The 24,805-nt window shown below is 41.1% G+C and overlaps 2 protein-coding genes across 2 annotated transcripts; both read left to right on the forward strand.

Annotated features, from left to right (window-relative positions):
- Positions 1 to 8,435: 8,435 nt before the first annotated feature.
- F5891DRAFT_913394 (uncharacterized protein) lies at positions 8,436 to 8,780 on the forward strand (the record flags this gene model as incomplete). The annotated part of the gene is made up of 1 exon (XM_041373661.1): positions 8,436 to 8,780. A coding segment is annotated over one exon (345 nt), but the record flags the coding sequence as incomplete, so codon positions are not given.
- Positions 8,781 to 13,804: 5,024 nt separating this feature from the next.
- On the forward strand, positions 13,805 to 14,038 carry F5891DRAFT_938936 (uncharacterized protein; the record flags this gene model as incomplete). Its single annotated transcript, XM_041374200.1, has 1 exon — positions 13,805 to 14,038. A coding segment is annotated over one exon (234 nt), but the record flags the coding sequence as incomplete, so codon positions are not given.
- Positions 14,039 to 24,805: the final 10,767 nt, after the last annotated feature.

The raw sequence follows: 24,805 nt of genomic DNA on the forward strand, positions 1-24,805 counted from the left end.
AAAGGATAGAAGTTCAGTTGTGGGTAACATTTCCACTAGATTAGTTTTTCTTAAATTCCCTAAAGTTTTTTTATGAACCATATACCTGCAGAAGAACACTTACTGCATGAAACACAAGCAGGCTGCTTAGTTTTGTCCATACATCATGTACACTGTTCACATTCAGCTTTATTTTCTGGCTATCTACTGACTACAATTGTGCTATGGGATTTGGGATACCAATGGCTTGTAAAAAGACACTGCATTACATGTTATCTATTTTTTCATTAGTTAATGCGCACTGAGAGGCAATTGATTGAGCTGAAACTTAAATTAATGACAGAACCTTAATTTTGGCAGCAGAAAACATGTATACTTTAAAACTTAAAACCCTAGCGGCATTAATTAGACAGACAGCACTTTTCATTTACAATTCATTAGGGGCTGGATTGATATAATATTTTTCAATCCCTGAGGACTCTGTCTAGCTTTCATATAAAGGATGCTAAAAGGCTTAGAGGTGTTTCTTAGTTTTCCGCTGGCACACAACAGTGCTACTCAATATTACTCTTTTACTCACAAATCAATTCCCTCTTTCTTTAACTATGTTCTTCCACTGCCGTCCCACATTTGTGGACTCTTCCCATTCACATCCTACCATCTACACCAAGCTGGACTGAGGCACTTGTGTGTTGAAGCGCAAATGAATGTACAACCACATGTGTCACAGTCATTGCCCCTCTGTCCAATTTGGCATAATCATATCTTTGAAAGACCAGTCCTTCTGTTACCAGCACTATACTGGCCAAATTTCCAAGATAGTGCTTCACTATGAAAATTTCCTTATTGTCAATGTCACTCCACTCTACTATGACAAGACAGACCTAAACTCATATATTTTGCCACCCATTTGCCTTATCCTGCCTACTGGCATCATTTCCCTTCCCAAACACCTTCACTTTGTATACTGGTATAAGAAGCATATCAATTGTCTCCCAACACTCAAGACCACAGATTTATAAATGCTCATGCAGTCCCTCCAGGACCTGCATGAGTTGTGTGAGGGAAGTGAGAGCTTTGAGAACAACATAGATAATCTTGAAGGTGAAATTTTGGTATGAAGCTCTTGTAATCGTCACTACATCCATTTTTTCAGCCACTAGCTAGTCTTTCCTAGTAGAAATACACTATTCTTTCCTTACCTGCATTTTTGCATACCTATATAAAGTAGACTTCTTGACAACCAAACATGTATTGTAACAACAGTAACCACCTATGCCAATTCTGGACCTTATTTTGTACACTATTTATGCACTTGCACTATACATCCTAGTAAGTAAAAATACAAATTACCTGGAGATTATTGAGAACAACAGATATCCAAGTACCACTATTCTTCTTGAAGAACAATGAATTGTGCAATAAGAATTGAGTAAGGCTTGGAAGTAAACCCTCAGCCTGAACCTGGTTTCTTACCTACCCAATAGCTTCACTTTGATTAGGTATGTTCCAATGAAGAATACTTTTGAAGCCAGTTGACCATAGCTGAAAGTCAGATTGACCGGCTAGGAAGTTCATTTACATGATATGCAAGAGAAATACATCCACATGGAGACCCACACTATCAGATAGATGTGAGATCCTATCAAAGTGATAAAATAAGAGGAGCATATCTTTTGAGATGGTAATGTTCTACATGTTTCTATATCTTCAACCTTGCACAAGAACTAAATCAAACAGTAGATCAGATAGAAAGGAAAATACAAGAATCTCAGCAAGAAGATGTGCTTGAGGAGCTCCCTCCTCTACCAAACAACAACCTGATGACCAATCAATTATGATACCCATTCCCAAATACTGCAGACGAGCCAAACTCAGCAAGCTAACAGACTACTACCACCTGCAATTCACAATTGAGGATAATTAATTTCTCAGTTTTCACCAGATGACCTGTACCAAAATGGTTTGATGCATGGATGACTAATGCTTCCTTATGAGCCTAATATCCAAGAAACCATTATAAAACAATTTCCCTCTACTCTGAAGACAATATTTCATTTTATTGGACTTAGATAGGCTGAATATTTTTATACATTTAATTCTGCGATTAATCTTGATTAGTCACCTTCAACAATGACTCAGAATAAATCCCATACATGTCAGGCAACTGTGAAAAATAATTCTCGCATAACTTACCTTTTGGGAACTTCTTTAAAACCCTAAATACATAGCTCATGTTATTTCTATGGACAACAATGAAACATCAGAGCAAAATACCAACAGATCATGAATATTTCTTTTGCATGACATAAACAGCTTGTCACATGAGACTAAGCCATATAATCCTAACAGTCAGATAACCTATGACCTAAAACCAAATCATGACAAAGCCATATCTTGAGATAACTAAAGACTAATAATATAATTATAATACAAATAACTTATATAAATAGCTACTAGTACATTCTGAATAAGCCTATGTCTCTTAAGAATGTGGGAAAAGGCAGTATATTCCACTGTTTTGAGAATTCAAAGTCAGCTAGTAACTTCTGGTGTCTTCTTAGATAGATGATCTATAGATAAACACCTATACAACAAATATCTCCACAGTTAGCAATTCAGATAAATACCAATAACTGATAATGTAGTTGTTCATGGGTGGCTAGTTGTATACTACCCAAAGTATGTTCAGCTAAGAATACTTCTGCAAGATCAGTAAATATGATGGTTAATCTAATCTATGGACTTGACAGAAAAACAAACAATGGTTAGCCTGACAGTATGATAGTGATCAAAAGAATATATAAGATTCTTCCTCAAGTTCCCCTTCAACAACAGTGCCTTGTACCAACTATACTCCAAAAAGAATGGTACAGAATTACAATAATCAACCTCCTCAGCATAAAACAGGTAGAATCAAAGGCTAGTCAAATGCTTTATTGTAGAACTCTTAGCTCAATATTGAACCTGCTGTCAAGGAACTCTCTTTTGAGTATTCAAACAGACTCAGGAACAGAAGTCCTTGGATTTACTACCAAGTTCCCTCTTCAATAGCTACAGCCTAGCAGGCACAGAAAACATTGGCTCAGTATCACTACTCAGATGAATGAGGTCAAGCTTCACTATCAATTCCTAAAGTTTCTCCACTAAGCTACTCTGAGTCTTAGGTGGACGTAGAGACACCATGAATATTTTGGAATATGCTTTTGGAAAAAGAACACTAAAGGTTGGTGAAAGCAAAACAAAAACAAAAACAAAATAGAAATTAGAATATAACTGTGGCTGCATCTTACTTGTTGGTTGTTGCACACAGTGAGTTCATAGCTGGTCATTTAGTATGATGAGCTTGCAGTATTACTGTCTCTTGAAAATGTTCCTCTCAGTCTTGACACAGTTCTTGACTGCTGATACTGACACTTATCACACCTTACTCACAACTTAGTGTCAGATGGGCTGAAAAACACCCTACTATCTGCTACTCATTATTTTAAAACTGAGGTCATTATATACATAATAAATGTGGCTATGCTACTAGTATATTCAAGAGTCATCAGGAGTCGTAATGAGTCATAGTAAGTCATTGGGTATTCTGCTAAGTCATCCTGGCTTATTGCTAGTCATGTGACCTATCCAGAAAGAGAGTAAGAAATATCACATGATGTGAATCCTTTGTGTGTCTGTCTTTTCTTTGCTTTGTTTGATGGATGAAAATGACATGAGCCTAGTATTTTGCATTTTACTTATGTTTTTCCAGAACAACATATGTGGGAAATATTTTTTACAATCACCTGACATGCATGGGATTTTGTCTGGATCATCACCATGGCTGACTAAGCAAAACTCATTGCAGAATTAAATATACTAAAATATTCAGACTACTTGCATACAAACTTGAAAAATATTTCCTTAGCCTCAGTTCAACTTTAGATAAAAGGAAAAGGGTTTCATAGTGGTATTTAGGGTATAAGACTCATGGGAGAGTATTAGTTGTCCATGCACCAAACCAGTTTGGTGCAGGTCACTGGTGATGCCCAAAATGGCACTCAAAGAGTTAGTAGTGTTTTGCATACCATTTATCTAAATTTCCAAATCAGGTAAGTGGGCCAGCTGACAATTTTGAGAGAGAAAATATGAAGGGTTATTTTTCATAGTATGGTCCTTGGATGCTTTTATACTATATAGAGTAGGTATAAATTCAAATTGGTAGGTCTAGAGCTGTGATATCACCTATGACATCACTTTCTTCCAGAATATTCTGTATTTTGGAAGAAATGGGATTATGTAATCCTCAATATCTTGTAGAGTTTTGAGTGACTAGTGTATTAGGTAATATTCAACATTCTTCATCAAAAATCAAGAAACTGCTGGGGAATTTTAAATTAAGCCAAGTTGATGGTTCAAAAAGATCTTCCTAATAGCAAATTGAAAGGTACATGGTCTCCAATGTAGAAATTAGCTTTAGTATGAACTGCTCCACACAAGAGTGGAACATTTTCAACTAATCCTTATAATTTTCCTTCACTTCCATAGGCATCATTTACAGAGATGCTTCTGCCTATATCAATGGTATGATTAATCTGTGCTTTCCAAACTTGATGACTCACTATATTGAGCTGGCTATCAGTGTCCATTATAGCACTAATAGGTTGTCTATCACAATACATAGTTATCTTGATCAATAAGCCACAGGTATTGCTCCAAATCAAATGAGCTTGGGTTTTTTCAATAATAATAAGCTTTGGCTTGATCACATTAGCTAACATCCTTGATAATTCATGAAATGTGTCAAGAATCTCACCAACTTCCAAAAAAACTGAAGTTTTAAGGAGTGACTCTAAAACTTTCTCTGGTTTCACACAAACTGCCAGGTCAAAGATATGTCACTGTGTGACCTTTTGATTGGCATTTGTATTATTTTTTCAATAGTTTCTTCTTTCTTCTTGTCTTCCTCATTATAGCTTAGATTGATTAGCGACTTTCTTTATTATTATTATAACTTTTTCTGCTCTTAGTAAATGGTTTTGATGTCAGTCTTTATAATTCTCTCTGCTGGATAAACATAGTACTCTTCTTCATTACTTTCATTGTCATATGCAAGGATCATAAAAGCATCATTTTCAGTATCACTTTCTTCTCCTAATATATTCATTTCACATTCTCAATTTAGGAACTTTAACATGCCTATTGAACCTCATATATCATTTCCTGACTCTAGAGCATCAATATTCATGTCTTTGAAGGACCAATAGATTAATACTCACCAATTAATTCATCTTAAACCTACAGAGAATAGCATATGCATGTCATTCTTACCTCTACCTTCATATGTCTCACATGATGCTTGTGTTACTAAATGTGAGAACCCAGATGCTATTGCCAAAATGGAGGACCTAGTTCAAGACTATCTTTGCTCTGATCTACTCAGAATTAATAATACTCATACTATCTTTATTTTGAATGCTACATAAGCTGTGCATTTATTCACACATTGCTAATATCACCTTATTGTAAACAACTGGGACCCAGCTTTGGACATTCTTTTAGGAGACTCTAATAATCCATCCAACTCTACCTTATCTTATCCAATCCTTAGGCCAAAGTCTTAATAAGACTAGTTCAAGCACATGTTTAAGACACTATTACCATGGTTGAAGATGCTCTTCCTACTCATAATATCCTAACTGAAGTAGTATGAAGGCCCTCTATTCTCATATTCAAAGAGCACTATTGCATAAGGACTCATGTTACAGCCTCTCACTATTAGCCTTTATATCCTTCTATCAATTCTTTCTTCTCCAATGACAAGATGGAGCATCCATATGCCATTGCTGCTGTTACAGAATTCCATGGTGAGCACCAGCTTGTATCAACTATTGATGATGCACTGCACATGGGGCATTTCACTAAAAAGACCAAGATCAAAACAACAAGGGACCTAAGGGTGGTCCTGTCTTCTTTCTCTAGTCTTAAGGTATTCAAACATCATGGTGGCTCACATGTATATATCCTCTGATGTCATTGTCTGGCCACAGCCTGTTTGTGACTATGTTTCTTGTATTTGTGTTTGATTTTGATCATTTGTGCTCTTTAGTTTTGTGTATCTACTTTTTTTGTTTTATATTTTAAAAAATTTCAAAAATCATCCTATTCTTTTCTTTGATCTTTGTTTGCAACCAAGTGTATTTGTATTGATTTGGTTTGCATTTTTATGTATTTGTATCTATATCTTTTCTTTTGAGTTTCATTTTCTCATGTTGGCTTTATATTGCTTTGGGCCTATGTCTTATAGCCCTGTACCTGTATTTGAAACTCTCCTATTATTCTTATGTATCCTTCTTGATTAATGAAAACATCCTTGGCAAATGCTTTCGCAGTAGGGACATTATATACTAGCATAGTTTGTAATGCAGTGAATCTATTTAAAAATTCTACTGTGAAGTCTGAGGAATTTACAAGTATCACTTCAAAAGAATTTAGCCTTACTATCCTTCATGAAAATTTTGCAAAGATGTCTTCTAAAAAACCTATACTTGTGTATTCTGAGGATATTCCAGAATGTCAAACAGTTAAAGAGTACTATATGATGTACCAAAAAGATAGTCAGGAGTCTCTCATTGAGCCTCAAGCTATCACAGCAATCTCTTTGGAGGATCCTAGTGATTCAGAGTCAGATTATGATGATATACATATTATATTTGTTTGTTAATCTTCTGATATAAATGATCCTACATATACTCCTATTCTTACAATATACAAACAAACAATTACACTATTGTTGACTTGTTCTGAAGATTTGCTATCAGAAAGATGCACCCAGACAGTCAAAACTTGACAGCTTTCTTGACTTCCCTGGGATTGTTACAGTTAACAGCATTACCTATAGGATATACAAATGTACCTGCCAAATTTTAGAAGTATATCATCTTTGTTCTTCAAGATGAAATTCTGCATATTACAAATGTTTTTATTGATGACTTACTAGTTCAAGGTCCTAAGTCCCTTTATCCAGAGACAAATCAGAGGTTTTAAAAGAAAATCCTGGTATATGGAAATTCATTTGGGAACACACTATTGATGTTTATGGAATTATGCACTATATTAAGAATGTTGGTACTATATTTTCAGCAACAAAGACACAGATCTATTTGCCAGATGTCCTCATAGTTAGACAAAGATGTACCCTATTAGACACAGATAAGGTTTCCAAACTCTTAACTACCCTATTCCCACCATAGTCAAAGAAGCAAGAGGCTTCATAGGCCTATGTAGAACTGTTCATATTTGTATTTTAGGCTTTCTGAACTAGCTAAGCCTATATGGAACCAAGTGGCACTCCAACCAGGACCTCAAAAAACACCAGTGTCCTTTATCATGTATAACAGCGCCCTCTACATCATCAGGCATACATAAATTAGACTCATATAGAATCATTCTCATTATAAACTATTACCCTTTGTCACTAATCTTCTCTTTAGCACCACAGGTACTACAGAAACATCAACTCGACACTTATCCCATCCAGTGGTACAAATAACTCAGTTCTCATGGCCTCTGTCCCTGGAAGAACTAGCTGCAGCACAACAGCTAGCAAACCATTGCTAGCCAACAGCAAGAGCATTGAAGAACATATTCTAGGAACTGGAACTCATACAGACATAATCAATACTAGCTCAGCTAGGAAGACTCTCAATACATACAGTCTCACACTGCCAGTCATGAGAAGAGCCCTCAAGGAGATAGCCTCAGCTCTCTTTGAACTCAGCATTTCAGCGACCAACCTAGGAGCCATCAATACGGAGATCATACACGCCTTAGGCAATCATCATCTATGAAGCTGACATAGACCTGGATACAGAGAAAATAATAGACAAGATTGAGACACTTATCAGAGGACCTATCGCAATGCTAGATAAGAATGTGGAGACTTTGGCGGAGATAACTAGCAACACATAAAACTACGATGGAGGAGGTGGTCGCAGAGGTATATACTCAAATACAAACTTTAACCGATGACATAAGAAAGATAGTAGAAAGTGCCAAGCGAGCACCTGAACTCAATTCCAACCCCATAAGGTCTGATGGACCACTAATATACACAGCAATCGCCAAGGCAGGAATCCCTACTCCACTGGCCAATATTCTAGCTTGCAGTGATGCACAAGACTGACAGATTCTAATTGACTGACACTCGGTCCTGATCACCAACTCACTGAGGGACCTAATGGAGGCTCAACTTATAGCCAAAGCATCAACCACACTCGAACTAATATCAGACAAAAGTATAGAAACTCCCAAAGACCTAACATTCATTTCAGCTCAACTGCCTCCTTGCAGGAGGCATCCTTTATGAGTTGGACTCCAAGATGTCAGCCTAATGGTTCAACACTCCATCCAACTGCAGCAACTTCTTCGAATACTATACCTCAAATGTCACCATTAGAGAATGATCATTACACATCCTCATGGAGAACGTCCCCATCACCTTTGTTCTAGACTCTCCAGCAGCAATTACCAACATTGAAAACAAGGCCAGCTTCAAGGCAAGAACCATCAGTAAGGTTCGGTACATCAAGCCGATCACTAGACACCAATCAAATCAGCAAACAGCCCATGTAACTATTACCCTCTCCTCGAAGGCAAGTGCCAACCAAGCCATCAAAATGAGCTTAGTCATAGTAGGCAAGAAAGTTTACGGGCACAAGCTCCTCTCAGAACCTACACACTTCCTCAAATGCTACTCATTTGAGGGAGCACACATAGTGGCTAAATGTACTCAAGAACACAACATGTGTGGCACCTGTGGTGACAACACTGTACCACCACTTGTTTAGTGAAGGACCCATTCAAACACTACTGTGTCAACTGCAAAGACAAAGGCCACACCACATGGAACAGAGAGTGTCCCACCTTCAAACAAAAAGTAGACAGCTACAAAAAGCATAACGACGACATCAAGTATATTTACTTCCCAACTGAAGACCCACTCACTGCAGGTATTTTCCCATGTTCCTCCACCAAAAATACAAAAAATATCTAGTGAGAAGATAGACATTTCCCCTTCTTTTACATGTCAAAACATTGAAAAAAAATGATTACTGTATCAAAGATTTTCTGTGTGTGGAATATACTGCAAACATTATTGATTTTCCCTCAGGGAAAATGATGAATTTTCCATCTATTGTCTTTCGAATAGCAGCTTGCAATGATGTGAATTTTCTTACCTGTGTTTTTCGAATATTCTATCTATCAAAAGTTTCAATTACTTCATCCAGTTTACTACATGTTTGGTCCAAGAACATTTACAAAACATATAATAGATAATATATTTTATTTTATCAATGTTTTTTCGAGGAAAAGCGAAGAAACTCTCAAAAGTTCCTTTGTATATTTGGCAGGAGGAAATTTGTGAAACATTTTCTATGTTTTGTAAGCATAAATCAATAATGTTTGCATGATATCTCATGCACGGAACATCTTTGCTACCGTAATTTTTTTTTTCAATGTTTTGACACATAAAAGAAGGAAAATTTTCTATCTTCTCACTAAATATTTTTTGTATTTTTGGTGGAGGAACATGGGAAAATGCCTGCAGTGACTAATATGGGAAACTGTCTCTGACAGCAACACAGACTACTTTCCTCCTCCTAACCTTCAACTGTCTGACCCCACTAACCATCATCAACAGGAACCTAGATATCCACCTCCAGTAAGAAACTACTAAGAACAGCAACCTGCCAACAGGCAACACCACCACCAGACAGACAAGAACTCTCACAACACCAATCTAATCCCACTCGGACTCAGCACCCAATGGCACCTCCCAAACTCTTAGTTTAGCTTTGGCCTTGACAGACAAGAATTCCCTAAGGCTGGTCCATGCCAATCCCCCCACAAGCAAACTCTAGGAACATCCAACACCAATGCCAACTAGCTTAGCACTCCCCCACACTGGTCTCCTACTCCTACTCCCCCTCCAATCTCCTACCAGAATGACAGTGCGAACAACCTCTCTGACTGGAACTGATGATGGACCTCACAAACAACACCCCAAACTGAGACAACCTAAAAATATGGCAACAAAATCTGTGCAAGTCTTCCAACATGTGGGAGCACATGCTAAAGAACCTAGATACAGAATCATTTGATCTTGCCTGCATCCAGGAACTGTACCTGAACCCAGTCAATCTGGCCAACACCTCCAATCTCAGGGCTTATTGGGACATCATATACCCATCAGACCACAACTTGGGCACAATCCATACTCAAGTAATCATGCTGGTCAACAAACACCTTTCAAAGAATAACTGGCACATCATCCCGATCAGATCTCCCAACGTCATGGCAATTGAACTAACAAGACAATTCGGCAAGGTACATATTTACAACATCTATAACCCATGCAACAGCAAACAAGTCCTCCACTTCCTCGAGCAGCACATGTCAACAGAAGAGTGCTCACAGCGCCTTGCTCAAGGCAAAAACAGAGCTGAGCCTCACAACATAATATGGATGGGTGATTTCCACTGACACCATCCAATGTGGGAGCTTCCACACAACACACATCTGTTCTCAGCAGAGAACCTCAACACTGCAGGCACACTAATCAATTTATTAGCCATATATAACTTAATCCGGGTGCTACCTCTGGCAATCGTCACTCTAGAAGCCTCCAACACCAGAAACCTCACCCACCCAGATAATGTCTTCTGCTCTGCAGACTTCGAGGACAAGTTCACCCAATGCGAAGTACAATTCAAACTTCATCCGGTCATTACTGATCATTTTCCAATCATTAGCACAATCAACCTCCAACTGGAATGCTCCACCTCCAGCCCACACCTCAATTACTCCAAAGTAGAATGGAATGTGTTCAAAGAGGCTTTGTCAGCCAGACTTGATCAGATACTCCAGGCAGCCAAACTCACCTCTCCAGAACAGTTCCACAATGCCTTCAAATCCCTCACTAATGTCATCCTACAAACAATAAAGAAGCAAGTCCCGCACTCCAAACCATCACCATACACAAAAAGATGGTGGACTAAGGATCTAGATAGGGAAAGGAAGCAAGTCCACAAACTTGGCTGAAAAGCACACACCCACATCACACAACGAACTGACCCAATCCATGAGGAGTTCTGGCTGGCAAGAAACCGGTTTTCAGACAGTATCAAATGAGCAAAGGAACATCATTGGAAGGACTGGCTTGACTCTCTCCCATTATCTGACACCTGGTCTTTTCACAGATACACATCCGGCAACCTAACAGATCAAATTCACACTCGCATCAAGACACTTCAAGACCCCCAGGCCAGCATCAATGCACGATCTCAAGACAACAAGCACAAAAGTGAACTACTTTATGACATCTTTTTCTGTCCTCCTCCAGCAAACAACTTTGTGGACCCCAATTACGACTATCCCCCTCCGGTAGGCAAGTTTGAGCCGATCACTGATCAACAAATATTCTGAGCCATAGGATGCCTCTCTCCACACAAAGCCCTAGGACTCAACGGCATAAGTAATATAGTTTTCATCAAGTGTGCTGATCTGTTAGTACCATTCATGGCACTGATCTTCTGGGTGACCTTCACATTAGGATTGTATCCAGAGAAGTGGAAGTGTTCTTCCACAATAGTCCTTTGCAAGCCGGGACACCCAGACTACAGTGTCCCCAAGGCATACTGACTAATAACCCTACTTGATACCATGACTAAGATTCTCTTTTCCTGTGTTGCTGATGATTTGACTTACATAGCTGAAATACATGACCTCCTCCCAGCTACACATTTCTGAGGACGTCCTGGCCGCTCAACCATGGACTCACTACATCTCCTCACCAAATTCATCACCGACTCCTGGGCATCAGCCAATGATCATGTCTCCCTACTATTCCTGGACATGAAAGCAGCATTCCCTAGTGTTGTGGTCTCCAAGCTTCTCCACAACCTATGCAAGGCCAGAATCCCTCAAGAATATGTAGAATGGTATGGTAGGAGACTAGAAAACAGGAAACAATTCTGGCCTTTGATGACTTTCACTCAGAAGAATTCAATGTAGCTGACATGGTGGACTAGGGATGCCCGTTATCACCGCTAGGATTCATTTTCTATAACTCAGATCTACTTTGTGTTGCTAACCCTAATCCCTGCAGCGGTGAAATAAGTGTTGGTTTCATTGAAAATGTTGCACTGGGAGCCAGAAGCAAATTGTACAAGGAATCTAATGTCAAACTCAAGATCATGATGGAAAAGACAGGAGGAGCGCTAGAGTGGAGCGAGAAATACAACACAGAGTTTGAATTGGACAAGACGGCCCTGCTATATCTCTCTAAGCACAGAGTCCCCAGCAAGGACAATCCACGCAAGATGATCCCCACACCTCGTCCATCAATCACAATCCGCAACTACACCATCAACCCTTCATGCTCCCACAAGTTCTTAGGAGTCATCATCGACGATGAGCTCAAGTTCAAAGAACATGCCACATACACGCTCACAAAGGGAACCACCTACACTATGACATGCAAACATATAACCAGCCTGACAAAAGGAATCCACGGCCAGTTAATGTATAGACTCTATGAGAGTGTCATAATACCAAAGATGATCTATGCAGCAGACATCTGGTGCATAGGGGTAGTGGCCAAGGGTAGAGGCAGGAAAGGTGGAGGTAGGGGAGCTTGGGGATTCACCTTGCAAATGTCATGAGTCCAGAGAATGGCCACCATCATGATCACTGGCAGATTAAGGTCCTCTGCCAGAGATCTCCTAGACGCCCATGCCAATGTTCTTCCAGTGCACCAATCAATAAGAAGAATATGTTTTAGAACTATGCTAAGACTAGCCACACTCCCTCATACTCATCCTATAGCTAACAGTTTAAACATAGCATACAGATACTATGCAAAGAGGAATTTTCAAGGTCGAAAGTGTCATGCCTCCCCCTTGCACATACTCCTAAATGAGTTTCAAGTCAACCCACTCATGATGGAAAAGATCATACCCATCTGACACTACCCCAAGTGGACTCCGGGCACACAAATCAGCATAGCAGAAAAGGAGTGTGACACCGTCAAGGAAGAACAACAGGCAAACGAAACACTACAAGTCTACTCAGACAGATCAGCAGTAGATGGAGGGGTTGGAGGAGCCACGGTGCTGATGAGGGGAGCTCGGGTCATCGATGAAAGAAGATTCCACCTGGGAAAAGAGAATGAGCATATGGTGTACAAAGCAGAGATAGTGGAAATGATACTGGCAGTGCAGCAACTCAAAGACACAGGAGGAGAGGGAACAATGTCCCTTAGAAGTGGACAATCAAGCAGCCATCAGAGCCACAGGTGCATTTCAGTCCCAGCCAGGCCATTACCTAGTTGACAAGTTTCATAACAACTTAAGAAACCTACTGCTGGAAGAAGATGGGAGGAAGTTGGTGATAAGGTGAATGCTAGAGCAAAGGGCATAGCAGGAAATGAGGCAGCTGATGAACACATGAAACACATAGCAAGGGAGAAACATCAGAAGGAAGGTCCCTACCAGACTCACTGTGCACCAAAACTCTCAACCCCCTCATTCTCCCCCTCAGCAAATCGGCAACCAAACAGTGCTTCTACGTCTTGATAAAGAAGGAAGCCAAAGCTATAATGGACAACTCACTATGACTCCACAGAATATGGACAATAGACCCATCCATCCCATTGAACAACTTCACAAACCTAACTGAGGAGCTCCCTTGCTGCCACACCTCTCTACTATTTCAGCTCTGCACGGGCCATGCCCCACTGAATCAATTTCTTCACTGAATTTCAAAGTCCACCATGGCATGATGCCAACAATGCAACAAACATGATGAAACTGTCCATCACTTTGTAATGGCATGCAACAGATACGCCAGACAAAGGGCCGCCCTCCGGACAGAGGGTGGCACCCAAGCAAGCCAACTAGAATTTCTCCTCAGCATCCAATACAGAAACAGAGAGCTCCCAAAGTACATCGTATACACCAGAAGGCTAGAGAAGACCTTCAGGGACGTCACACCCCCCAAGCCAAAAGAAAGATAAAACAGCTCAAAGACTAACTGCCTCCACACACACCTTCTTAGACTCACCTTCAGACGGTGTCACCGTTCTCGCATCTAAACACGTCTGAACTATTATCATGGTCACCCCTCACATTTTAAATATGTATATCAATAGCTACTTACCATAGGTACTGTCTACTATAGGGCTTTGCCCCAATGGACAATAAACAAGAACACAAAAAAAAACTAAGCCTATCACTTGCCTTTGGAAGAAAGATGAGCCATATATAATAGGACTATATAAGAAAAAAAATTCGCTAAATTGATATTGTGGCAGACTGTAACACTAATGCAAATATGTCAGCAAATAACATTAAGAAAATTATTATTAACTCACTGATGAGTTTCTAGGATGTTATAGATCTCACTTTATATTGTGCATAGCGTAGTATACACACATTGCACCCAGATCTGCTAGGATACATTGTAGCCATATGGCACAATAACTTGGGTGTCCACAGATTTGATCTTCAGCAGTAAGTGCATCTTCTATGAATTGACAGACAATGCTGTTTGAGTTTGCTATATAAATTAGAGTGATCTAAGTGAGTATGAGTGTGAATATGCCACTACATGCCTTAAATATAAGTAAAAATAAGTCAATATTTTAGCTATATATATAGATGAGAAAATATACCAAAGATCTGTTATTGAAAGTTATACTGCAAAGAGATCAGTAGTCAGTTATGTACATTATATATACACATTGAAAAAATATCCAAGATTTGAAACATTGTTCACCAGAAGTTGTGCTACAGAGAGCTATAGAGAGATGATCAGTTATAGTACATTATATATATCACTTTATCAAATACACATTGTCAGTGCTCATATGACAGTGTGAAAAAGTGATATGAGCTAGCCTAAAAACAGCTAGTATACTATTGATTTTACTAGGTGCAAGTGTGCTAAGTCAACCTAAAAGGATTGCTATGAACAAGTATAATATGAAGGGAGTGAATGCAAAATAGAAAAGACCTAAGGCAATTCTAGAAATGTGAATATACTAATAAAAGTGAGAGCACAGCCATAGGTCCAATAAGTGCATGATAAGAAATAAGCAATAGTAAGAAGAAACTAAGTAAAGAGTAGAGGTAACTAGGTAAAGTTCTCTCTATGCCCTTAATCTTTCTCAATACTAGAAATCTTGCAAAACTCTCCATCATCTTAAGCTGATGACAAACCTAGTCCATCCTCCTTTCAGTTAAATGAATAATCACAACCATCTAAGACTAGCCTTTGAATATGGCAACAAAACTCAAATTCTAGGCTAGAGTTCCACTTCTCTACTCCTATTTTGCTTTGGACTTTGTCTCTGCAGCCTTTCCTCTGTTTGCTGTCTACTTAGAATTTATTCTGAGTAACCTTTACACTTCTCTGCCAAGTAGATAAAACTCCTTCAGAAATTTCCTACACTCCTCCAGAAGTTTCTTATACTTCTCTAGAAGTCCTCTGGCACTTCACCAGAGTAGTCTATATTCAAAGTCCTCCAGACTTCATTAGACTTTCCCTGGACTTTATCTGAAATTAAGAGCACATCTTTAGATAAGAAACATAGCATACAAGCTGAAGCCAAGCTCCTCAGAATCAGTCCTACCCTTTGTGTATGGTTTTAATAATTCATGTAGATAAGCTGAAGGTATTAGATAATGAGAATACCATAAATGCTACCTTTTTTACATGAGAAGAGCCATAATTTATGGCATAAGTGACATGAGATTTGCCAGTGAAGGCTTCTTTGTAATGATTATACTGAGAGGCTTAATTTGTTGGCTTGAAGATAGTAGGGGGTAGTGAGAGAGATGTTTGATATGAGTGTTTGTTGCTTAGATACTGTTGAGTATCACTCTATTCCTCATAGTTATCCACCTTTATCTCTAAGCCCTCAGTGTCACATACTGTTAGTAGGAGAGTTGAGTATCTTGATATGTGAATTGTTGACATTAATATTCATCTTATTAATATTATCAAGATTAGTATTAACAAAATTTAGGTCAGAGGTGGTAGTGTGAGGAGCATTATCATTCATAAGGTTGTTAGGATCAAGATCTACAGCCTTCTCTTTTCCCTTTGCTTATAAGCACAATATGATATCTGTGTCAGCATTAGAAAGAATGAGGTAAAAGGCAATCAGTTTGTCTTTAGGTTATATTAGCACTCACAATTTGATGTGGCAATCCTTTTTTGCTGTGATACTATAAGTGGTGCCAATGATACAATACAAGCCATACACTTACTGACACATTTTATAGTCTCTAACATTGCAAGCCTTTCCGTCCTTTGACTTTGCAGCACAAAGTGCTTCAAAGAAAGCATCTATATCCATGGTCTTGTCCTTCCATCACATCTTTGTAGGTGTATCAATATCTTAAACATTGATGTCTTCTAAGAATCTATTACCATCTGTCACATCTGATTAATTGGACTCGAAGCCTTCACTATCAAGTGATTCTTCAAAAGTGTATGTAAGTTAGCACAGAATAGATGATACACCAAAATTTGAACACATCTGTGAGCATTTCAGGTGCTGTAGATTCAGTATCTGTCATGTATGTTAGAGACTGAATAATTGTTTGAAAATAAAAATAAAAACATACCTATAAGCATATCAAATAATGTGTCCAAAACCATGTATTGCAAGTGTTTACCTTTATGAGTTTGAATACCTAGTCAGTAATAAGATGAGAACTGAAAATAATGCTTACTCATATGGAATCCATCCTCCATAGCAGCCTCATTAGGTGTGCATTCATTAGCCAATAGACTGACTATGTCATCAGCAGCTCATTTGTTGCTTGTTTGTGTAGACTTTTGTATGACAGGAGGATTCCTGTGAATTGAAACCTCTGGTGTCAGATTGATGTTAGCATCTGTAAGCCATGAAGACAAGACGACAGTTCAGCAGGGTCAAGACACAATATGCACTAATGCAGACTCGTCATCAGACATGACAATAGACATTGTCAAAACAGGCAATACTGTCATATTGAAGCTTTAAGATGTATGATAAGAGACACACCTTGATGCATAATGTCTAATTCCTTGACATCTGCAGCTTGATGCTTCATAAAGCATCAAGCCTTTGTGTCTTTGCCTTGAAGCTTCATGCTTTCCCTTAGGCAAGTATGCCCCTTCCTGGCTTCTTTGTGTCTCTGTGCTGAATCTTCACACTTTCTTATAATGCTTCCATTCTTTAGTTTCATCCTTTTTGAGCAGGTACATGCCCCTTCCTGCCTTCTTTGCACCTCTGCACTGAAGCTTCAGACTTTCTCATGATGTTTCTGATATTCAATTTCACCCTTTTGAGCAGGTACACACCCTTTCCAGCATCTTAATTCCTTCCTGTCACTTTTTGAGCACTTCCCGGTGTAGAGACTGATATCTCTATGGCCTTGTAGAGGTCTATTTTCTGATGCATGTAGACATGCTAATCATTACCCAAATCATTCCTATCATATCCAACTCAATATGTACCAAACCCAAAAATCATCAGACATCGCATCGGATTTCACATCAGACTATCAGATATCATGCGCACTTGTCCTACCTATGTCCAGTCTCATTCTGCTAGCCTCACTAGGTGCATAGTTACTTATCTTCACATCTCTAATGTTTCAGACTGCATTATTACATGTATTCTCATAGTCCACAGTACATCATGTCTTATTACATAGGACATCGGATCCGAAATATTGTGCTACTACTCTCGCCTATAGGGTTCCAGATTTCTATGTATCTACATAAATATTGGACTCCCCATAGCATCATCATCATCTAAGTAGAGGAGAATCGTTCTCCGACACTTAGGGGTCAAATCCGATATTTCGTAGTTCTTAGTTGACATTGCGAATATCATTGTTCCTTCACCCATCCATATCCTTCATTGTTATTATTGCGCACACCGCTTGCTTTTCCGACACTCACTATTGTGTCACTATTAGTTTCTGATAACCTGAACCCAAACCCAACGAACCCAAAACCCGAAAACATCGGATCCAATGCTTTTGCATCGGACATCATAATTATACCTTCAGACATTGTTTCCCACACTCGGACTATTGACCCCACATCACTCACTGACCTCCAAAACTATTCCCAGACCGCAGACCCCTGGGTCAAATGCACTTGTCTCACCAAGTATAGCAGACTAGGCAGTGCAAGACCACAACATAGAGATATCAGTTTGGAGCCATCTTTGTATAGCCCCACTCTGAGTTGTATTCCTACACTGGCTTCTTTGCACCTCTGCACTGAAACTTCAGATTTTCTCACAACATTTTTCATATTTGGTTTCACCCTTATTGTTGATCTCAGAGGCTCAAAGCACTATTGGTACATAGTTGTGAACGACCCTTTAGAATTAAAATGATCAATCCATATAGGTAGTTGCAACTTGTGAACACAGTTTTAGTGTCTGCTCTATCTGTCCCAAAGTGTCTGTGCACACAGCGTGGTGAAGTGCTATAGCCTATTAAGTAAGTCACATGCGCTGCATCTCATTGGCATTTCTAATAATTTAGCACTACTTTCTAATGGCATTCAATTTATTTCCTATTCCTGTCGATTTTGGGCTATGTATGTACAAGCAACAGACTTCGACATGAAGCTTGCGAAGGAAATAAGATTATTTTTCAACTATGAGTGGCTACTTTTCTGGATTGAAGCACTTAACCTCCTCAATATACTCCATGTTGCAGTTGCTGTACTTCCACTCATTTCCCAGTGGCTGAAGGTGAGAACAGAGTCACCTGTATATTTATTTATCATGTTTTAGGCTATCTATCCTGCATTTTCTTGCATTGAGCAGCTACTCTGGCACATCACCATCTCACTCCTTCAAATGCATGCATATAGCTCACTGCAATATCACCCCAATCTCATCTTTTGAGCCAGAGATGTGTCATATATTCTTTCACTTGCCCAGCTACACACTCTACCCCTAGTACCCTTCATGTTCACCTTCAAGTTATATCAGCAAATGCTTGCTATTGTTGTCACCTACCCAGTGCACCAAAATTAACCTCCACTCGATACCAGCATCTGCTGATATTATGCACATATGCCCAGCATACACTAGCAAAGGCTGGCATGGCTTGAACAGATGCACACAACACCAGAGAGAGAACCCAGAAAGAAGAAAGATGAGGAGATAAAAGAATGGAAGGAAATGAGAAGGCAAGCAGGAGAAAGCTACAAGGGATGATGGGTGCACAGTTGTAAGTACTAGCCTTAGCACTTGTCTCAGTACATACACTATGCCATGTGCACCTATAGTAGCACCTGTTATGATACCACACTTGTGCCTCACACTGTCCAAGAGCCACCCCCCTGTGCAGTGCTTTAGTTACTATTCCAGCACCAAGGACGGAGAAGCATCAGTGAAAGAAGCATTGGCACTTCAGCAAGGGACATCAATAATGAAATTGGTCTGAGATCAATCTGATGATGATCTGACATGCAAGAATAGCAAAGGCCTGACCCTCATCTCTGGCTTGATGCTTTATGGTCAAAGGGATTAGTAGAGCAGGCAGTGTCTCTGACTTAATGCTTCACTGTCAAAAGTTGAGAGTGATTTATACTTCAAGGCTTGTGTCTAATCTGATACTTTGAAGCTTCAATACTACAGGTACAGTGTAGCGATGAGAGCATTTAGGCAGACATTAGACAGAACTGGACAGAATATTATTATCTCAGTCTTGAGGTAAAGGACTTGTGTATGTACCTGGACAGAATATTATTCTAAACGGACTTGTTAGCTCGTAACATAAAACAATGGTATAGGTGCACTCACATCTCAGTCTCGAGGTAAAGGACTGAGATGCTTCGTCATAGGTACTTCAGACTTTATCATATGGGTAGAGTAGGAATGGAAATACTTTGACATATATTGTAGTGCACGAGCTGACATCAAACGTCACTCATTGACTCATCCAGGATGCGCTTGTACGAACCTACTTCCTCATTCTTCCTATCTCGGATCCCTCGGCCAATGAATCATCAGATCGCTTGGACTCCAATACTCCCCCTCGAGCGCATTCCAAGCTCATCAAGACTTGGAGCTTTTGAAGGCTGAGGATGTGAGAGGGGCTTAGTGAAAGCATCAGCAGCTCTCTGGCAACAGTAGTTAGCGCAATATACTCTGCCTCGGCAGTAGATAAAGCTATCAACAGCTGCTTACATGCACTCCAAGCAACGGGGCCACCATTCAACATTATGACATATCCTGATATCAAATGCCGATGGGGCTGGGATGCCCAGTCCACATCTACGAACACCTGGAGGCTGGCCTCTGTGGAGCCAAGGGTGAGTTCAAAGTGGGCTGTGGCTTTTAGGTAGCGCATGATGTGCTTAGCAGCCTCCTAATGAGGCTTTCCAGGGTTTCGCATGAATTGCGAGAGGGTGGCAACAGTGAAGGAGATGTCTGGGCATGTGCTCGTGGCAGCATACATGATTGAGCCGATAGCTCACTGGTAAGGCACGTCGCACATGGCTTGTAGCTCACTGTGCGTAGAAGGGCATTGCTCCAAGGACAGTGCCATCCCAGGCTCCATAGGCATCTGCGCGGATTTCATGTCAGTGAGGTAGAAGCGCTCTATGATAGTGTCAATATAAGCCTTTTGTGAGAGGGAAATGGTCTGCGCTGTTCGGTCACGAGTGACTTTCAAGCCTAAGAGCCAGTTCAATTCTCCGAGATCTGTGATCTCAAAGAACTCGCGAAGCTGGGATTTGAAGCGCTGGATGTGGGAGGTATGGGAGGAGGTTACTGCCATATTGTTGACTGAAACGGTGATGACCGTGTGTTCCTGCAGGGTGCGCTTAAAGTAAACAGCCTGGTCAACTTGCAAGCGACTGAATCCAATTTTTGAGAAAACACCGGCCAGCTCTTCCACCCACTCAAACCCTGCTTGCTTCAACCCTGGCAGACTTCTCCTCAACTTCAGAACCTTTCCTTCCTGCCCTCTTCTCAAGTAGCCTGGTGGTGCCCTCATGTAAATCTCTTCCTGGATGTCTGCATATAAGTATGCACTTTTGATATCCACTTGGTGGATTTCCCAGTCATGCTTTGCGGCCATTCTGAGGATGGTTCTGATGGTGGCCATGTTGCAGGTGGGTGCAAATGTCTCAAAGTAGTCAATGCCATACTTTTGGTGTTGCCCATTTGCAACGAGGCGCGCCCAGAGTTTAAGCTTTTCACTGTCCGGGCCCTGTTTGGTGGTGAGGACATAGTGACATGGGATGACATTTGCATCACATGGCAGGTCGGTAACTTCCCAAGTGCCGAGTTTCTCCAGTTGGCTGATTTCATAATCAATAGCCTCTTGCCATTCTGCACCGTCTTGACCGTTCAGTGCCTGCTGCAATGAGGGCTCTGGCTGCAGTGCAGCCATAGCATACTGGTGAGTCACGTAGTCTTCCTCTGCTGGTACTGACTCTTCCGCTTCCAGCTTTTGTATTTCGGCTGCTAGGTTAGCGTGCTCCCCCTCATTTAGGGCGGAGTAGTAACCTGGCGGTGGGCATACCCTTGTGGACCGTGGAGCTACAGGAGGTTCTGGTGCCGGGTTGTGGCTTCTTGGAGGGGTGGTGGGTGCCGGTATGTGGTTTCTGGGAGGTGAGTGATTGATTGATGCTTCCTGGGTGACCTTTATGACGACAGGATTGGAGGTGGACTCCCCCTCGACTGGGACAGCATCAGCGACATCAACCATCTGAGGTACATATGTCACGTTACACTCGACAGAAACATGCCTCTTACCCTCCCAATAGACTCGACAACCCTTACTCTGGCTGTCTACCCCCACGAACAAGGCCTTCACAGCCTTCACCTCAAGCTTCCCAGCATCTTCCACATGGACAAGGACCTCACTCCCAAACTTGCATGTGAGCAACAGGTCGGGGCATTTACGATGGATGAGGTCATAAGGTGTGTGTCCGGGTATAGACCTGGAAGGCAATCTATTCTTCAGCCAGACAGCATAACTGATGGCCTCTGCCCATAGGTACTTCGGGGCATCTCATGCATGCTCAACGAGCGTGTGGTTTAGGTGTTCCACCACACCATTCTGCTGTGGGGAATCATGGACCGTCATCTCCTGGGTAATGCCATGCTCCTTCAAGTAGGCGTCAAATTTGGCACTCAAGTATTCCCCTCCTCGATCAGAGCAAAGGGTTTTGATGCAATGCCCATCATGCTGTGTGGTAAGTCTTGCCTTGTAGTGCTTGAATGCATCTAACATGTCACTCTTGCGCTTCAAGAACATCACTTGGGTCTCGCAGGAGTAATCATCGGTAAAGCTCATATAGTAGCTTGATCCTGCAAGGCTCTGAGTTTGAGCTGGTCCCCACAGGTCGGTATGGACGACTTCACCGTATGCCTTCGCGTGCCTTGCTGACTCTTGTGGAAACAGTTTACGGGTAGATTTGGCCTTGATGCACACTGTATAAACAACGATACTGAGAGGAACAAATGATGCTCCTGACTGTATCTGTAAAAGTTGTAAGGTCACGCGTTGCCTAGTCTGCGTTACTTGAGGAGACAAGTGCATTTGACCCTAAAGGGGAAGCGAGTGCAGTGAAGATCTAGAGGTACACGCTGAAGTGAGGCTGCGAGAAAGCGCAGGTGCGCGCAAGGCGTGGGAACACGCGCGCGTGTGCGGAAATGATAGATAGACTAGACTTGAGTGATAATATGATGCAAGAGATGTCAGAGTGCGAGATGTAAAGGAATAGAGTTCTACTATGTTCTGCTAAGTAGATAGTGGGTGGAAAGTATAGTAAAGTGGAAAGTTCAGTAAGGTAAAAAGTAGGTTGGAAAAGTAAGTTTCACTATGTACTGCTGGCGCTTATATAGCGCGCCTAAGCGCTGTAATGCGGAGCCGAAGTGCTACCAAGTAGGTATGTAAAGATATATATGAGTGAGAATTCATGATAAAAATAAAGGTGGAACAATATGCAACAAGAGAAATAGAAATATACGCACTAGAGGGCTTGGTGGACAGTGGATGGATGCTTCTGGATGGCTGGCGCTATAGGGCGCTCAAGCGCAGGAATGCACGCGCGCATATACATCGTGAAGCGCGGGAATGCATGTGCGCATGGCGCGCATTGCGCGGGAAAGCTGCACCTCATAGTGGAATACCTGCGGATAGCACACAGAGTGATGCTGCAAGTTTGTGCTATGTACTCCCTAGTGTAAAGTGCCATATCACACCATGAGAGGCATGAGTCTCTACAATGTGTCACAGAATTCGTCAGAGGACGCTGTATCAAGGGCAATGCCCTCAACTAACCCCTTCTCTATGGTGTGCCTCACTGCACCTTGAGAGACATGTCTGAGGATTCTGTGGGTGTCGTAAATGGTGTGTTTACTCTTTGCTATGTTAGCTTGGTGCTGCACACCTTTCAGTCATATGACACTGTAAAACCCTGTCATAGGATGTGTACATTGGCCTGCAAAACCTGGCCTACCAGACACCGGCCGGTGTACGTATATCCAGGATCGGCCGACTATGTGAAATATGGACAGGCCAATGACTCTAGTAAAAATGATATATCTGCAGGACCTGGACAGGCCAGTGTCTCTACATACCTGTAGTACCTGGACAGGCCGGTGTTTCTAGTATACATGATGTATCTGCAGGACCTGGACAGGCCGGTGTCTCTACATACCTGCAGTACCTGGACAGGCCGGTGTTTCTAGTATACATGATGTATCTGCAGGACCTGGACAGGCCAGTGTCTCTACATACCTGTAGTACCTGGACAGGCCGGTGTCTCTAGTATACATGATGTATCTGCAGGACCTGGACAGGCCGGTGTCTCTACATACCTGCAGTACCTGGACAGGCCAGTGTCTCTAGTATAAATGACAGATAGGCCAAACACTGTAGGGGCTAATGGTAGCTCTTGGATTAGTATGGTTTTGAAGGCACTTGAAGACCTCCATCCTCCAGTATAAAAAAATGGTAATATCTAAAATACAGTGCAGTGTAAACAATTTTGGATCAGTAACTAAACTATCCAAACATCATCAGTATTCAAGTTGGATTAAAGGATTGGGATGAGGTTATTACCTTTGATCCAACTTGAATACTGATGATAAAGGCTAATGAAAAAAATAATATAAAACCTACAAAATCTGTGCAATACACTAGTAGTACAGTTGTGACCCACAAAACTGTAACACATGCATGTAGAGGTGATGAGCCATCCTCACCCTGCATATCACTGTGATGGTGAATCTGTGAATATTCTAAAATATATACAGTGGCTAGGGCATCAATCTTGGGCTATTCAAAATTCACTGTACACTATGAAGGCCAGGTCATGCATAATCTACATCAAGTTATAGCCATTGATAGTGTACAGCGAATTGTGAAGAACCCAACATTCTGGCAGTCTGCCCCTGGCATATGTGAAGGGGAACAGCTGCCCCAAAGGTCAATACCGGCCAGCCCTGTATTTCGTTCTGTGCAAATGGGCCAGTTCCATAGGTTATGACCAATACTCCTGTGGGCTGGCCTGCTTCTACAATGTGAAAAGGGGGCTGGTCGCACCTATAGTGACCCATACCAATGAGAGCCGGCCTGGTTGTGCAGTCTGTGCAAATGGGCCAGCTGCATTGGTAATGGCCTATACTCCTGTGGGCTGGCCTGCTTCTACAGTGTGAAAAGGGGGCTGGCCGCACCTATAGTGACCCATACCAATGAGGGCCGGCCTGGTTGTGCAGTCTGTGCAAATGGGCCAGCTG

Source organism: Suillus fuscotomentosus (genome assembly GCF_016647785.1).
Source record: "Suillus fuscotomentosus strain FC203 chromosome Unknown F5891scaffold_2, whole genome shotgun sequence".
Lineage (NCBI taxonomy): Eukaryota > Fungi > Basidiomycota > Agaricomycetes > Boletales > Suillaceae > Suillus > Suillus fuscotomentosus.